Source organism: Varanus komodoensis, unplaced genomic scaffold, assembly GCF_004798865.1.
Source record: "Varanus komodoensis strain SLA01 unplaced genomic scaffold, ASM479886v1 scaffold8, whole genome shotgun sequence".
NCBI lineage: Eukaryota > Metazoa > Chordata > Lepidosauria > Squamata > Varanidae > Varanus > Varanus komodoensis.
The window spans coordinates 17,947,544-17,965,272 of NW_025336481.1; the positions used below are offsets into that span (position 1 = coordinate 17,947,544).

Below are 17,729 nucleotides of genomic sequence, written 5' to 3' on the forward strand. Positions count from 1 at the left end.
GAATGCCTTCTATCAAAACAGTTTTCAAAATATTTTAAACATAGAGTAAATTTCTCGTTCTTCTACCACCAGGACCCTCACCTTCCAAAATGTGCATCCTCACCAACTCTGATCTCTCTGGTCGAGACCGGATCTTCCGCTTTAAGTAGTCCTCTGTCTACAAATAGAAATTGAACCCAAAGTAAAGTTGCAGGACTGAGGAGGCAGCATACAGGATTTTCTTGTTAAACTATCTTAGATCCTTCAGTACATGGTAGATGCTAACTTTTCCTCAGATTCTTACTGGTCCTGCTGTTAAGAGAATGCAACAGACAAAGGACTGTGTCACCTGTTGCCTAAGCAGAGCCAGTGCGGTGTAGTGGTTAAAAGCACAGGACAAGGACTCAGGCAACCTGGATTCTAGTCCCCACTCAGACATGGAGCCTACTGGATGACGTTGGACCAATCACAGACTCTCTACCCAACCTACCTCACAGAGTTGTTGTGGGATAAGATTGAGAGCAACAGCAGAAGTATGCAAGCTGCTTTGAGTTCTTTAAAAAAGGTGGGATACAAGTCTAATAAAGAAATAAATAAGCAAGCAAGCAAGCAAGCAAGCCAGCCAGCCAGCCAGCAAGCCAGCCAGCAGGCTGATTTCATAGTATTTCACTAGGGCATGAGAACCATGAGGAAAATGGGTGACAAAATGGGTAACACACCAAGTGCTTTCCTAAAATACATATTCTAAGTGGCTATTCTTATGTTAATTATGAAAGATGAATGAGAGGAAGAGAAGGCATTTGTTGACAGAAAAACCTAGGAAAAGTCATTCATATCTTGGAACATTTGTCTCCAGCTGATTCTAGTTCATCTGGGTGCTAATTCAAACACTTTTGAATTAAATTATTACTGTTGTTATTGTTATTATTATACAAACCATAATAATTTGAGTTTTAAAACAAGACAACATAGCATCCAGTACATCCATTTCTCATCCAACTCACCAGAAGCCATTTCAGGAAGGAAATATAACCTCCCAAAACTGCAGCTGAAGATACAAGTTACATTCAGCCATTTATCTCAAAAAATCCTAAGTTTTTCACTTAGTTTCTGTGTATTCAAGCCTTTGGTAAATGAAGTAGCAGTAGGCAGTGGAGTGCCTATGGATATGTGAAATGTTAAAGCTTTTTATCATGGGTTTTGGGTCTCAGGAACTAATTCTGTTAATGATGCAACTATTCACACTGCATTATAGCTGGTATGTGGAATGGAAGCACCCAAGATCTCCAAGTTAAAATAAGTGTTTGGAGGAATTTCAGACTGGACTTGAAATAACAGACATAATAATTCTCTAAAAGCTAGCTGGTGGCTTACCCTGGCCCGTTCCAAACTTCTTCTCTGTTCATGAAATGCAGCTGGACTTTTCAGTGCTATTAGGAAGATAACAGTAAGTAAATTGTGAGAGTTGGTTTCTCATGTTTATAAACAAGACCATGTCACTAAGAGTCGCCAAAGTCAAGGTAAGACAACTTCTTCCTGTACATGCTCAGCCTATGGACAAGAACTTCTATTAATTTAATCCACATCCTGGTACTTTGCCAGGTACAGCTGAAAGTATAGACCATTTTCATAGACTGCTTAAGGCACACTGTGTTTAAACTGATGTTTCATTGCCTAAATTAATGCTACCTTCCTCCGCTAGGGCACATAGAAGAGACAGAGTCTGATGAAGAGCTAACAAAACACTTCAGGAGGGAAGTCTTTGTGCACCTGAACATTTTAGCACCAGAAACTGAACAGCATACAGAATACAAAAACTATAGTAAAATATGTCTACACTGACATCAGAACATACTGCATGTATTAGGAATTGATACTTTACAGCAGACATTCAAACAAGAAACAGGGGAACAGGCTGAGAATATTTGTTTACCAATATATAGGTAGCAGAAAAATCTAAGGAGTCATTTAAATAATGAGACCTTCCATCTTTTCCCACCACTGGGGCATTGCCAAGACAGATCCTATTTTAAGGCACTCATCACCTTCTGCCTAATACTGTACAAGCCTTGAAAGAATCCTTTGGCAGAGCTTTTCCTGACAGATTCCACTAAGTTCATATTGCTGAAGACTAACAGGACCACTCTCGGCCCACAGATTCTTTCTCAGTGTATTATATTAGAGTGCTGGTAAAACTCACCTCTGTCTTGTATGCAGAAGTGTATTTATCTTTCTGGGGAGAAGGGGAATCCGGAAAAGAGGAAGGTATACTGTGCAAACATGTCATGCTAACATAGCCAATATTTATTATCACTGATTGAAAAGATGGCCAGCACTTACATCAATGCCATGAACACTTAATATGGTTTGCATATTTGTCATATATAAGCTGTAGTAGCTAAAACAATCTTCATAGAATATATGCAGTTAGAGCAGTAATCATACACAGATACTTTTTGTTTGTACAAAAGCTGCTTTGATTTAGCATGGATCAAAATGCAAAAAGAAGGGAACAACAGACTACTAATCAAAACTGGAGATATTTTGCATATAGTTCAATCACTGTATACATTGATAAATTGACCCCACAGTTTTCCCACTGATCCTTTTAGCACAAGACAAACATGCCCAATAATGGAATCAATTCCATTTCAGTGCAATCTGCCTTATTACTGATTACCAGCAAAAGTTTTGGGTTTATATCTTCTCAGCATCCCTGCTGAAACCTCCATTCCAGGGAAATAAACTTCATCTTATTTCTGAGAAGATCATATCTTGTGTACTGTAAATAGTTTAGTATTAAAGGAAGTATTTTTAGGAGTGTTCAAAATGTAAAGATGGTTTAACTTCTCTTTCTTAATTCAATGCTATTTGCAGAGTAGGAGAGCTGACTTGCAAATGTGAATGATGAATTGTAAAGGAACAGACTTCTTTGACAAACGAAAAGGCAATGAAATCACATTTCCATTATGCTTTTTGAAAACTACAGGTTAGATCCAGATTTAAGTTGGATCAAACTGCTCTAGTGGAAGTGAACTTCCCAGTTCCTTCTTTCTAAGAGCTGCCCTCTCAACCTCCTGAAAAAGGCTACACAAGACTCTGCTGAATGGGATAAACTGGTGTGGGAGGAGGGGAACATCCCCACCAAACTGGGCAGAGAACTTTCCCTTTTGTGAAATATCTCATCTTTTCATGGATAGCAGATCCTGGATCAGCCTTACAATTTTACTATTTAGGCATAGCATGAGGAGAATGATAGTATATGCTTTATTATGTCCTTTCCTAGCTATTTTCAAGTTTACAAACTAGTATTTGTTTGTATTGACTAGCAGTTCATTATAGTATATATCACATATGACTTTGTGAGATTTTCAAACAGCTTTGTAATTGTTCTGAATGTTGTGTAAAGCTAGGTGGATATGAGCTCCTATTGAAATCTATAAAATGTCTCCACTATGGATATTTCCTCTTATTTTCCTTGATGGATTTTTTGCATTTAAAATGGAACTAATACCATGAAAACATGGAAGGCATACAGTTTTTAAAAAATCATCTGTAACCCATAAACTTCCATAAATAAGGCAGAGCAACAGTATCATAAAAATACATCTGGAAGTCCTTTCCTATGCAGACTAGTTGGCCATAAGTGGTAAAAAAAACCAAAAACAGAGGAACTAGCAATACCTGCTCAATTCATAGTACAGCAGACATAGATTTATATTTATCTTAAGCAAATGGATCCTGACATTATAGCCTGCTTACTATCCCAAGCAGTAAAATAGAATAACTAACTAGTATATTATCTTTTGCTAAATACCCAAGGGAAATTCTTCCATAGTCTCATAGGATTTGTATGTGTGTGGAAAAAACTTTGGCTTGTACTTCTCCCAGTGTTGGCATGAAGACAAAGAAAATAATTTCATACTTGACCTCTGAGAATGCCAAAAGGGAACAAGTCCCTCTCTACTTCCCCCACAACATTCTCTTGGAAGGAACTGATATCTGAAAAACATCACTGGTGCAGTATGTATTATCAGACTCCATCCAAACTAACTAAACAGTGTACATTTTTCTTGGCTGCATAAAAAGTACATAACAAATGACCCAGAACTGTCAAACAACTGTACCATGTAACTTATGAGACCAAAGGACCTTTTTCCAGCATGTCCTTAAGATGCTGTCTAGCTCCAAGTAGCCAAGTTTATAAACTGTAATAACCCATCCTCAGCTACTCTAGAGAAATGGTTTGTCTTTTTCAACTTTCATCTAAAAAAACCCCTTTCTAATCCTCATTAGGATTATGAAGAATATAAAAACTTATTGGAAGCTGTTACTTAAAAAACAGAGTAGTATCCAGATATATTCCACTAGGTCCTTCATAAGACCACTCCCTATGATTTTCTTAGGGTGAAATCCTATGCAAGTTTAGACAGGCAACAGGCTGATAACCAGCATGCTCTGGCAACAGAGCTGGCTGGCACACACTGGGAGCTATAGGTCTCTAAACTTAACCCTAACCCTAAACTTGTATAGGATTTTAACTTTACAGACTTAATCCAGCTAACTCTGATTCCATGTCTCACTTTCCAGCATTGGAAGAGTGGGAAGGAAAATACGCACAAAAAGAGAAGGAAGAGAATGCACAAAAACTTACATAAAACAAGAAAGGAAAAACTATGCAATACTGCATATTAGGTAAAATATATTTAAAATGTGCTAATATACCTAGTCATTTAATCTTCCTGTCAAAAAGGAAGCAAGAAAGCACTCATCCAATCTATCTGGACCTTCACGATACAAAACACATGAAGAGGAAAGGGGCAGAACTGCAGTCCTCAATTCATGTTCCAGCCATGCCTTGCTTCCCTGCAAAATTGTTGCAATTCTGAAAACAGCAGCCATTTCCTCCAGCAGCAGGTGAGGAGTATGCAACCCCCCATACAACCCCCTAATCCCCAGAAATTAACCACTCCTGTCCTAGATTCTATGTTGCAAAATGCATGTGTCTAGTCCTAGATAAACTGCATCAAGGACATCAAGAATCCCACCCCAATTTTCATGCAACAGCAAGCTGACATGCAAAGGTAGGTATAGCCCAAGCATACACCATAGATCTTGCCAATGCTCTGAAACATTCCAATATCCTAAACACAAATGTATTAGTGAATTGATAAGGAAATACATTCAGACAGACTTGCTGTTTGAGCAGCATATGTAGAGGGCCTACTAAACACTATTTACTCTAAATATTAGAAATGCAAGATGAAAAATATTTCAAAATGTCTCACACCACTTATCTTAAAATATTACCCAAAGTAACTTACACCATAAAAAAGTTTAACTAACAAAACTCATAGTAGTTAATAAAATACAACATGCTAGGACAATGAACATCAAGTAAAGTAATAACTACAGCAACAATATACTGCAATGATCAGAATGTTGGATTGGGACTTCAGAGATCCAGGTTCTAAAATCTACTCAGACATGAGGCTTGTTGTGTGACTTTAAGTTAGTCACTGATGTCCAGCCTAATCAACTCAGAGGGTTCATGTACTATATATGAAATTGGCATATTTCCCTGCCCAGGCCACCTTGTTTTGCCCTGCCAAACTGCCTGTTTTTTTTTTTAAAAAAGCCCTGCTTCTCGCAGCTATCAAAAGCAACTGTCAGAGAAAAGGAAGGGAATCGTTTCCACATTCTCAAGTAAGCCTCAGGAATGGGTAGAAGATTTAGAGGCACTGCAACTTGAGGCAGAGATCCCTATGGCATTTGCAACACAATCCTTTAATGCTCACTCCTTTAATGTCTGCTATTACTTTCTTCAGCAGTATAGATCAATACCTACCCTCATACCTGTCAAAATACCACTTGTCAATTTCACCATCTCCCTGTATTCTGCCTTTACCTGACAGAACAGTGTCAGTTTCTTTCCCCAACTCATTGCGTTCTTGCTAATGAACTGTGAAAAGGGTGGCTGAACAGGACAAATTTTTGAGGCAAACGGATCTAACTACTGCTAGAGTGTAGCTGCACTTTCTGTGGGAGGATGGCTGTACATACTGTGAAATGGGTACCTTCCACTTTTCAGAAGTGTACACTTACAAACAGAAAAATAAAATAAAAACCAATTTTGTAGCAAGAACACTCACAGGAATACCTGTCCACCTCAATAACTCTGTCCTATTCAGCAAACTTTATTTATTTATTTTCGATTTATATCCTGCCTTTTTCCTACAAAGGGCTCAAGGCAGCTTATATCTCCTCCTCCATCTTATCTCCACAACAACAACCCTGTGAGGCAGGTTGGGCTGAGAGTCTGTGACTGGCCCAAAGTCACCCAGTTGGTTCCATGGCTGAGCAGGGACTAGAACCAGATTGTCTGAGTCCCAGTCCCATGCTCTTAACCACTACACCACACTGGCTCTCAGTGCTTTCAGAGTTGAAGGTGAATGAACGTACTGAATCGTGTATGCATGTGTGGTGGGGTGGGGAGACTGGTAAGTGTCAGTTCATTTACTAATGCAGTGAAAGCATGATATTGATAAATAGGTTTTCAACATATACAGAGGGGAACTGAGCTCACCTAACTTAATAAGTGGTAATAGCTCTCTCAAGCAGCAAACTCTGACAGTTCTTTATAGTTGCATAATCCCAAAGCAGAAAGATATTACACCAACCCTACAAATGGGAAGGAATCATAATTAAGGTTGCTTAATTGAAAAGGACAGATATGACTGAACTGCATTAAAAGGAACAAGGTTTGTGTGCTTGCCTATCTTGATAACTTCTCCTCCAGCACATCTATGAAAATTTCCACTTCCATTTTGAGCACCATCCAAGGTCACACATGCAGGCTTTCTCTCATGCAATGTAAGCAGATCTTTTTTTTTGGTGGTGGGACCAGGGAGGGTGGAATCATGTGGTTGGAATCTATTCTACCTGTGGTTCTAGCTCTCTTGGTGATGGACACAACCAGATAAAACCCACTGTCCAAAATCAAAACTATGATTAATCTTCAAACAAGCCACTTTCACTAACTATGAAGTTGACTTGTTTCAACAAATCATATTTGGGAACATGCACAGACTGTCCAAGTTCGGATATCGCAACAAGCTTCTACATTTGCACCTTACAGCTGTACTGGAAGAAGAGGGCAGGGAGAGCACATGAACCAAAGGTTCGCTGTGGCTCATCCATGAAAACTGGATATAGTAGAAACAGGTGAACCTAGGCTGATAAAACTGCAGAAATACTGACAAAGCCAGAGCACCTAGGAACTAATATAGACAGCATTATAGGGGGAGAGCACATTATTTCCTTTGACTTGAAATATCCTTCCTGAATACTACTAACTCATGCAGTCAACTATACTGTCCTGGTTTATGCAGTATGACAAGCCAAAGTATGGTTGACTATGGGTCACTGAATTGTGGGTTGCTGTGTGGTGTAAACTAATAAAGTATGCACGAATACCACAAAGATCAGAACCTAACAATAAGGCATGAACTTTCTTCATGAAAGAGATGTGAAGAAAGTTAAAGACAGTAACCAAAAAGCACTTTTTAACTCCCTGTCTGACAGACTCCATCAATGCTATTCCTTTACTTGACCCCAGAACAGAAGAAGAAATCAAAGGTAGGGTCATCACCACAAAACTGCCATCTCCGTGATGCTTGTCTCATGAGAAGGAAAGAAGTTGAGTCCTATGTAAATTGCTAACCACAAGACCAGTGAGTTTGTTCAACCTATATTTTCACAATCATTTTCTGTAGATTTCCTTCCTGCCTGGTGGTTTGGATGTGTTGACAGTATCCAGTGACCTGCATAATACAGAATGAAAGAGATTGCTATGCAAGTTTTAGAACTGGGCCCAGAAGATATTATCTTCCACGGATTTACCTCTGAATTGTTTTAAACATGCCCTACAAACTTACCTCTGAATTGTTTTAAACATGTCCTACAAACTTGCCCTACAATATGGACATTTCAGTCCTGGAAAACAGCTACACGAGCATCAGGATACTAGTAATCTCATACACAGGCTTACATATGGAAATACAACTGCTGAAGATGCAATTAGGTCTAATAAAACAAAGTTGCTTACCTGTAACTACTGCCCTTCGAGAAGTCATCTGTAATTCACACATTTGGGCTCTGTACATGCATGGGCTGGGAATCAAAGCTGTCCTTCTCATACAGTTCAGGGCTAGAGTGACACAGACTCTTCAATGGGGAGGAGGAGGTTTGGGAAAAAAGGCCCCCAGACATAGAGATGGCAGAAACAGAAGAGCTTATCTCAAGGCTCCCATTTCCAGGTATTCAGGCTGACCCTGAGAATAGTCAAGGTCTGGCAGTGCCGGGAGGCAGTATGGCAAAGGACACAGAGGAGCCTCCTACAATACTTGATCCCATAACATGGCCTCAGGAGAAAACAGACTAGCCAACTAAAGAGGCTGTATACTGCCAGGAGATTGGCCCATCTCCAGAAGAGCACTCCCAGAGGGATGGGATCCAATGTTACACAAAAGGTGGGTTCTCAGAAATAGCTTCTAGTTTGGGTTCAACAAACTACTTTGTGCATGCTCAGAGACTCTTTGTATGCTGGCTACAATTTGACAGATGTACACTGGAAATAAGGAACTATCTGTTGTTGTGAAAGAGAGAAAGGGGGGAATCTAGCTCTGGACAGCATGCAGCCTGTTTCTGGAACATTCTATAGGCAAGATTTATTTGACGAGAAGGCATGAGGGAGGGGTTCCTGCTTGATCCTCAGTTCAAAGGACATGAGACCAACATTGTGGCCCCACATTGGATGGGGAGGCTTGGACCCATGTGGACCCTGGTATGGACAGATATGCCATCAGAGGAAAACACCAAGACGGGAAGAGAGGGAGGGTTGTGTGAATGCACAGATGAACACTTGAAGAATGACACAGATAAGCAACCTTACTTTCTTTGTGGTCTCTGTGCATCACACATGAGTGACTAGCCTGCTTACCTCATGCAAGTGGGCAGTGTCACTACAGAAGGACTGATGACAAGACTGCTTTGCTGAAGGCAGTCCATTTTGGCACAGGCAGTGAGGAAATGAAGGCTGAAAGGTTCAACACTGGCTACCTTGCAGAGTTTGGGCAGAGATACACCAGCATGGAGTGCCATGGAGGACACTGTTGCTCATGTAGAGTGGGCTCATATTGGTCCTGAGGGTTGAAGGCCAGATAGGCTAAGGAGATCCATCCTGCCAACCACTGTGAGGAGACCAGCAGTTCCTTGTTTCCACATAAGAGTCTCCGTGAGGGGCAGAAGGACTTTGAGGGAGTACAGCATCGTCTCAATCGGGTCTGACAGTGAGGCAAAGAAGGCTGACAGAACAAGATCTTTGTTGAGATGGTAGGCAGAGATCACCTTGTGGGAAGTGATCAAAAAAGGGCAATGCCTTCTCCTGGTGGAAGATGAGATACAGTAGGTTCATTTGCAGGGCAGCCACGTCACTGGAGCAGCAGGCCAAGGTGATCACCAGCATGAAAATGAGCAGATCTAGCTACATGAGTAGAACAGAGCAGATCTAAGTTCCATGAGCTCAAAGGGCTTTTTTGTGAGGGCTTCGAGGACAACTGATAGGCTTCAGACAAGTATCAGGGCTTGGGCTGACAGGCTAAGATTTTTGAGGCCCTGGAGAAACGGGCAAGTAAGGGAGTTAGAGAGAGTAGAGAGCCCCTAGATCGGTGCACAGAAGGACAATATCATGGCTGGAAGGGGGTGATGGGGTCTAGAAACATTCACAGATGATGCCTGAGGCCATCCTGGCAAAAGTGTGGGATGTTATCCCCTTGCCTAGACTGGGGGGCAGGCCTGTGCTTCAGAGCTGAAGGGGTGTGCTGCTGGGGTGGTTGTGGGGTAGCTGGAACAGTGCCAGTTATGGAATGCAGAGCCTCAGAGGCAGCTGCTTCAGTCCCATCTTATATGCAGTGGCTCTGGCCTTCGGCATAGAGTCCATTTGCTCATGGGTTCTGGTACTGAAAAGGCCCTTGCTGTCAAAAAGAAATTCCTCAAGGCAAGCTTGCAGTTCACTGGACATCCCTGACAAGCAGAGCCATATGTATCACCTGAGGCCTATCACCCCTGCATTATTCCTGACATCACACTTGGGTTGATGCCTCATTGTGTGGCTCTCCTGTCTGGCGAGCCAGGATACTTCAGACTGGATAGCCTTTGCCAGCTCCCTACACTTGTGGGGTAGGTTGTTGCATAGAGTGCCAAGCTTGTACCACATGAGTGGATGGTATCAGACCATGATGGCCTGAAAATTGGCCATCTTGAGGGCAAGTGAGGCCAAGGAAGAGAAGTGCTTCTCCACGACATCCAGGCATCAGCCCTCCTTGTGCATTGGCACAGAGTGTTCTCTTCAGGACAATGGAACAGGAAGGGGACTGCGGGTTGCTGGATTTATTTATTTGGAACATTTATATGCCGCCCCATTTGCAAAAGTCTCGGGGCGGCTTCCAGAACAAATAAACAACTATACAATTACATTAAAAATCAGGAGACATCCCGGCACAGTATAAAATCAATAAATACATTTAGCAATTAAAATAAGGTTTAAATTAAAAGGTCATACAGTGGATGCTGTACACTTCCTCTAGCCACTTCAGTGTTGGTGCCACAGAGGAGAAAGACTTCCATGTCTACTTAACTGTGTCCATTAGTGTCACCAAGAATGGTATGGTGACTGGAACTGTGGTCTGCATGAAGTTAGCCTTGAAGACTGAGTCCTCTCCCTCCCCTGCCATCCCCCATTGTGGGTTGAGCCCCAGCACCTGGGCCATCTAGAGTACTGGGTCTAAGAAGAACCCCTGGTCCTCTGAGTGCAATGCTACATTCTGTAGCATAATGGCCATGTCCAGGGATGGCTCAGATGGTTCCTCATGGAAGGGGGATTCTGCACTGGACCCATAATCATTAAGAGTCCAAGCAGCATCACTGCAGCCTTGATGTTGACGGGCATGGGGTTAGTGACAACAACTGCAGTGGGCAGATGTCTGAGGCTGGCACACATGAGTCCTGTGGTACTGGAGTAGACCTGACAAGGGCGCAGAGTCCCTTCTGGAAGCACAATGCCAGGAATGCCTCTCTAGTGTGAACACTCCCAGTTCTAGGGAGGTTAAACCTCCCTGTGGTGCCAGGAGCTACAGAATGAGCTGCAGTTCTGAAAATACTCCCAGGGGCCTTCCCACTGCTACACTGGGTGAGGGTGACAACTAGCCTGATCTGTGATCCCAGTATGAGACAGGAAAGCATGAGTAGTATCTTCCAGAGGCTGGATTATGAGCACCACTGCAGACAGAGTAGAGAAAGGAGGATGAGAAGCAGGGAGAAAGTTCAGAGGGTAAAAGTTTGAAAAAATGAGAGGAAATAAAAGAGTGATAGACATAGTTTTGTATTTTTTCTAATGGGACAGGAATAAGAACAGGTAGGAGAAGTGGGGATTTAGCAAATAAGGTTTGAGAAAAAGAAAATAGATACAAAAACAAGGCAAGTAGCTACATAGGAGTGGAGAAAGAACTTCCCAATATACCCATGACGGCAATCAGAGAACTAAGGATTGGGCAGGAACCCCACCTTCACAGTTGGGTGGGACTGGGGAAGAGGTTCCCACCAAATATATCTCAGCTATAGAATCTTCCCAAAACAGACTCCACACATGAACAGAGCCCAGATTTGTGATACACAGAGACCACAAAGAAGAAACTTCGTATGAAATGCATTACTTGTCAGGGATTCCCTTTGAAATCTATGCACAGATACTCTTCCCTTTCTCTTGGAACAAAGTGATTCTTCAGAAGTGGTGACAGCTCCAAAGAGCATCTCCAGTTTTTCTCTTTGTAGCAGCAGGAAGAACGCCACCTGTGGTAGCATCCCAGCACACTGCCTGTGTAACAGAAGAGGCCTGCAGTCTTGATTGCTATTTATTTCCCCAGGGGATACAACCTGGCCTGTGCTGTGTTCAGGCCTCAAACCACTGCCAGAGAAGTGAAGTCCAGAGTTTTCCCATATCTCTGCATAAAGCTGAAGAGGAGTGGATTCTCCTATCTTCATTCTGGCCATAATTCTAGGACTTCTCCTTCCCTGCTGACTCTCTTAGCCTGTTCCTTTCTGTCCACCCTCCCTCTTCCTCTCCTTTCTCTCTGACTGCTCCAGTGTAGCATGAAAGCACATTAAAACTACTTCTCACCACAACCTCCATACATTTCTTTCTCCTGGAGCAAATGTCTGTTTGCAAATTTGAGTCCAATACAGTCTCAATAAAGTCTAATATCTGTCTAGACTTTTAATGAGCATTTTTCTGAAAAATCAGATCTTAAGGAAGCAAAGTGTCTATAAAGCAGGAGCTGATTTTTTTAAAAAAGTGTATGAAGAAGATGTTCCCAAGGTATACTGTTATAATAATTGCTTTATTTCATATTTAAAAGTTCTGAGTGCCTACATATTCCTCAGAAGATTTTATTTAACCTTATTTTCTTTATTGCAGTTTCTTGTAAAGAAATTAAAGTACATTGAGCGTGCATGCACACACAGAGTTTAGCCTGACAACTACCCTGTGAGAGATTCTAATTTTGGCCGGTCAGTGAAGCAGTTGGTTCAAAGATATGTAAACCAAGATCTCTGATCTTGTCCAACACTCTATCCACTACACCACACTGGTTCTTGACCAAATTCATAAAAAGACTTCTCAAATCTGTAAACAAGCACCAGCAAATCCACTTACCACAGATGAGACTTCCTTGTGAGAAGGATGTCCATCTAATAAACTAAACCCACACACTTGGTTGAATACATTTTTGTTTCTGTCAGGAGAAGAGCAGAAATGGCAGAAACTTTGGGTATTTTTTTAAGGAAACCCACAACAAGTAAGAGATGACTTCCCTTCTGTCCCAAATCTTCTGCATTTGCCAGTGGGGTTGAGCAGTTGTACTTTTAGTAGCATAGAAATGTGAAGAACACAGCAGAGCAGGAAAGATTCCTCTTCTTCCTGGTAATCGCCAAACTTCAGTACAAAAGGCAGAAAATTGTCTTTGCTTGAAAGTCTTCTCATATATCACAGCATACTGGCTCTTGGATGTCTGTTTTTCATTTAGTTAAACCAGGGACGGGCAGAATGTAGATCTCGAACCAGCAATTCCTAACCAGTGGCAGGGGTTTCTGGGAGCTGCAGTGCAAAATATCTGATCTGGTTTCTGCCCATCCCTTAGCTAAGCAACTCAGTAATGCTCTGACATTGAGTTTTTGTAAAATCCAAACCCAAAATTGTGGCTTTGGCAGGGACCACCCCCAGACTTGTAATCTAAGACAAACCATGGGTTACAAGGCTGGGTTGTTCCTCCAACAACCTATAATTCCAGGAAAAAATAAGATGGACTGATGGAGCAGCATAAATGAAACTTGTTTCTGCTTCATTTGTTGTGTGATATGTAAACCAGGAAGGATCTACTTTCATTTGCCCTGGACTCTAGATAAGAAACCATGGAAAACACTCTTGCACTTTCTACCTTGCCCCATAACCCAGCACAAATTTCAAAAAATCTCATCTTCTTCGCCAACCTCCCTGTACAACACAGAGGAAGGAACTTGTGGGAAGTTCAAAAAGTTAACTGGTAAGCCTGCTGGTCCACTGCATGTACACAGAACACTGTTTATATCAAGTCAGACTATTGCCTGTAGACTATTGCCTACATGGAGATGGTAAAGATTAAACCTCAAAGCTTGTTGCATAAAAAGCATGTGCTTTACCTCTGAGTTATAATGCTTCCCTTGATAATGTAATGTAAAACCCAAGCTGCTTGGCCATGCTTTGACCCTGTCATGAAAAAATGAAAATTCATCTACTTCACTGTTTCTTGAAACAGTGCTTTTAAGAACAGCACTCCTGGAGACAGGCATAATGTGTTAGGAAATGTTGAACTGTCTATTCTACGCTGTTTATATAGAGGGTACACTGGTTTACAGGTTCTAAGTCTGGCAAAGGCCATGACATTTCACAAGTTTACACTGGGAAAAGAATATTTTACCATTAGGATACCAGGAAAGTTAATAAGGGCAAACACAGAGGATTCTAAGTCCTCTGGTTTAAAATGTAAGGAAAAAAAAAGATACAGTTGTGACCATATCCTGCCTTCTTCTAAAAGGACATAGGTTGTTTTTAATGGGTATTTAACAAGCCTAAGTGTACTTGTGAAAAATGCAGTTTTTTCCTTTTTAACTTCACCTTCAGAAAAAAAAAATTTAGAACAAACTATTTCAAATCTATTTCTGGATGAATTCCCCAAAACAAAAATTGCATCCAATTAAGTGACTGAAAAGAAGCCTATCAGTTCATTGACTGCACTACTGCTACTCCCAAACATCTGTCAATCTGGGTAAGTTCACAGAACTATAGGCCTGGAATATCCAGTCCTAGGCCTTCAGTCTTATATATTTAAACTGTTTAATTTAAGTAAGTTTAACTTTAACATAAATGCACATTAGGAAAGGACAAATACAGAACAAATACATTGCAGAAACTTTTCCCAATATGCAGTATTGTCAGCATAAAATGAACTTCTTTTTAAAGCACTATAAAGTCTCTCTGAATTGTAAATTGTCTATTATGGTTGACCCATAAAATTAAAAATTCAAGAAATCAGATCTTACATTAGAGATTTAATCCACTTCCTCATCCTGATAACTGAAGTACTGTTTGATGTTTTATCTTGTGCTTATTTTGTGTTATCAAACGTATGGAAAAAATGCCCAGCAGGATCAAGAAAGGCACCTCTCAAGATCAAGATTAAGGAGCACCATAAGATGTGCCTGAACAGTTTCAAACTGAATGTGCAGAGGGACAAAGATGGAGGAAAGTAAGGGAATTTCAATGCAATCCACATTCTATACAAAGAAAGAGCAAAGCTTATTCTGAGCTTTCTACAACAGCAAATAAGAATTAGGATCATGTCAGTTTTCATCATTAAAATAGAAGTTTTTATTGCATTGTTTGGTATTTAAATCACTACATGCCAGACTGAAAATAGTACCTTCTCTAGTTTCTATCATCCTCTAGACCAGGAACGGACAGAAGCAGCTCTCCAGATATTTTGAACTTTAGATCTTCAAAGCTCTTGACAATATGGTCAATGATCAGAATACAGTCCAAAATATCTGTGGATCTACTTTCTGACCACCCCTGTTCTAAACATTTTTTCTAGAAATGTAATGCAGGCTCAAATTATGCAGTCATGAGATTTCTCAGTTCTCCAGTAGCCATACTGGAACAAAGTAAAATGGTGAGAGGAGCTAAACCTGACCCTTATCCCAGTCACTATCACCAAGATAGGCTATACAACCATCCTGGATCCCTGCTGTGCCTGACTAATCAATGGGGTTGATGAGGCACTGCCTCTCATTTTCTCCCCTCAGTCCTCCCACCAGTTCCCCAGGGGACACCACAGGAGCACTAAGGGGAACAGGGATGACTGCTACTGAAAGTGGGCACTGTCATCCACTTCTCAGCCTTTTCTCCAGCCAGTACAGCAGGTTTACTCATGAGAGGGGCTTGAGGAAAGAGCAGGGCAGGGCAGGCAGCGGCAGTACCTTGGGCAAATGGGGAGATGGCACAAGCTGCCTGTTGCTGGCCACACATCCCATAACTGAATGTTAATTTGTAACTAAGGACTTTATATTAAGAACTTGATTAATATGCAAACTTGAAATGCTAGCTCAATAAACAGGCTATAACTGATGGATAAATGATCAAAACTTGTTTCAGTGACAGCCCCTCAACCAGGATGACTTTGGAGAATATAAAGATGACCTGAACCTAGGTTGGCCCTGAAAACATAGAAAGCAAGCTATTCTCTAAAAGGTGGGTTACAATTATATTAAATAATAAATAATGCCACCCTGTAAAACACTTGCAACTATTGCTATGCTGCTTGATTAACTACTGATTTTCTTTGACAGGATTCTTAGAACTCTTCTGCAGCAGGGCAGCAAAAAGTTTATCAGTCCTCTTATTGAATTATGTTTATATATGCTGAAAGCTTAAGATATCAAGTAGTCACATTTTATATCATATTTTTGCCAGGAAAGCACTATCAAATTTATTGTTGTTGTTGTTGTTATTATTTACATTACATTTCTATACTGCCCATAGCCAAAGCTCTCTGGATGGTTCACAATATTTTAAGTCATCCAATCCAGATTCCCACCAGGCCCAACCCTGCTTAGCTTCTAAGATTAGGCAGGGTCAGGCACCTCAGGCTATATGAAAGCACTTATATACAACTGTTCTTATAATCATAGAAGCAAAATAGGAGAGTTGGGAAAGACTAATAAGACTAATGGATTCAAACCTCTGCTCCAGGTTAAAGCATCCCTGACAGATAGCTGTCCAAATGCATCTCCCACTCCCTCCAATGTGGAAGAGCCCATGACTTCCCTAGCTAAATGGTTCCATTGTGTCATATTGTTCTAATGGTCACTAAATTTGTTCTTGATGCTAAGCCAGAATTTGACTTCTTCGACAAGTTCCTTCCAGTGTCTTTGCACTGGAAGCAAAGCAGGATAAGAAGGCACCCTGAAAACAATCTAAAGCTCACATAACTCTTTTCCAAGCTATCAGAAGTCCAGAAAGAGGAATAAAAATGCTTTGACAGCTACTGACTTAACAAATCTACAACAGCATGATTACAGTTTTTAATACATGAGATTGTTTTTAAATACAGAATTTTTAAAGAGCTGAACACTTGCATCCATGTAGGGGAACATCAAAATGACACTACAAAAAGTTTTTGGAAGTCTAATTTCAAAACTGTCATGAAGATACCATGTGTGAGCCAGTGTAGCTCAGTGGTTAAGAATATAGGACCATGACTCAGGAGAACTGAGTTCTAGTCCCTACTCAGCCATGGAGCCCATTAAGTGGGCCTATCACAGAGTCTCAGTCCAAGCTATCTCATAGGGTTGTTATAGAGAGGAAAAGAATTATGTAAGCAGCCTTGAGTTCCTTGCAAAAGAGAAAAAAGGAAGGATATAATTATAATAAATAAATAAGGAGGTGAAGCCACTTGGAAATCAACCATTCAAGTACAATTGTTCCTACTCCACTAGATTTGACAACATGGATCAATGCAATTTGAAATTATAAATGCTGAACAGGCAAAGAGAGCTCTATTAAACATTTTTAATCTAGCAAATTTTATGAATGTGCTTTCTAAAATTACCTGCCTTGAACAGGAGAACTAGAACCTAACAGTGGATAGAATAATTTACTTAAGTACCTTCTATCCTATCCACCCACCCCTTTACTTGCTTTTCAACTTTCAAAGAACCAGGAGCTGCCCTCAAGTGCAGTCATGTTCTTAAAAAGCATCAGTTGATGAAATTGTGTATAGGTCAGTTCCACAATGCCCTGAATCATATGATAGAGACTCATGGTTTATTTAAACTATGGTTTGTCACTCCCTCCAGGGTTTGCCTAGAAGATGATCAAACAAATTGCAGTTGGTTTTCTCAGTCCTTCAAGATGTTTGTTTTTCTCCTCTTTTGCCTGCTCCCTCCCTGGATCTCAACTGGCACTGCAACACTGCACTACTGGCAGGTAAAGAGGCTGCAGCCTTTTTTTAACCATTCTTGTCTTCTGCCTCTGTTACATGGCAATCTTACATCAACAACCTGTAAGATTGGTTTCAACTATAACAACAACCTACAAAACA

General features: G+C 40.9%; 1 protein-coding gene across 3 annotated transcripts in view; it reads right to left on the reverse strand.

Annotated features, from left to right (window-relative positions):
* Positions 1-17,729, reverse strand: part of MRTFA (myocardin related transcription factor A) — a 47,072-nt gene that overhangs the window by 13,463 nt on the left and 15,880 nt on the right. For all 3 annotated transcript variants that reach the window (XR_006417141.1, XM_044455681.1, XM_044455680.1), the window contains exons 3-4: positions 1,354-1,409; positions 82-157 (exon numbers count right to left, since the gene is read on the reverse strand). Coding sequence is in view for 2 of the 3 variants with exons in the window: in XM_044455681.1 (XP_044311616.1) it covers positions 82-157; positions 1,354-1,409 (132 nt within the window). In the remaining variant the exon portion in view is untranslated. The remainder of the gene's footprint in view (positions 1-81; positions 158-1,353; positions 1,410-17,729) is intronic.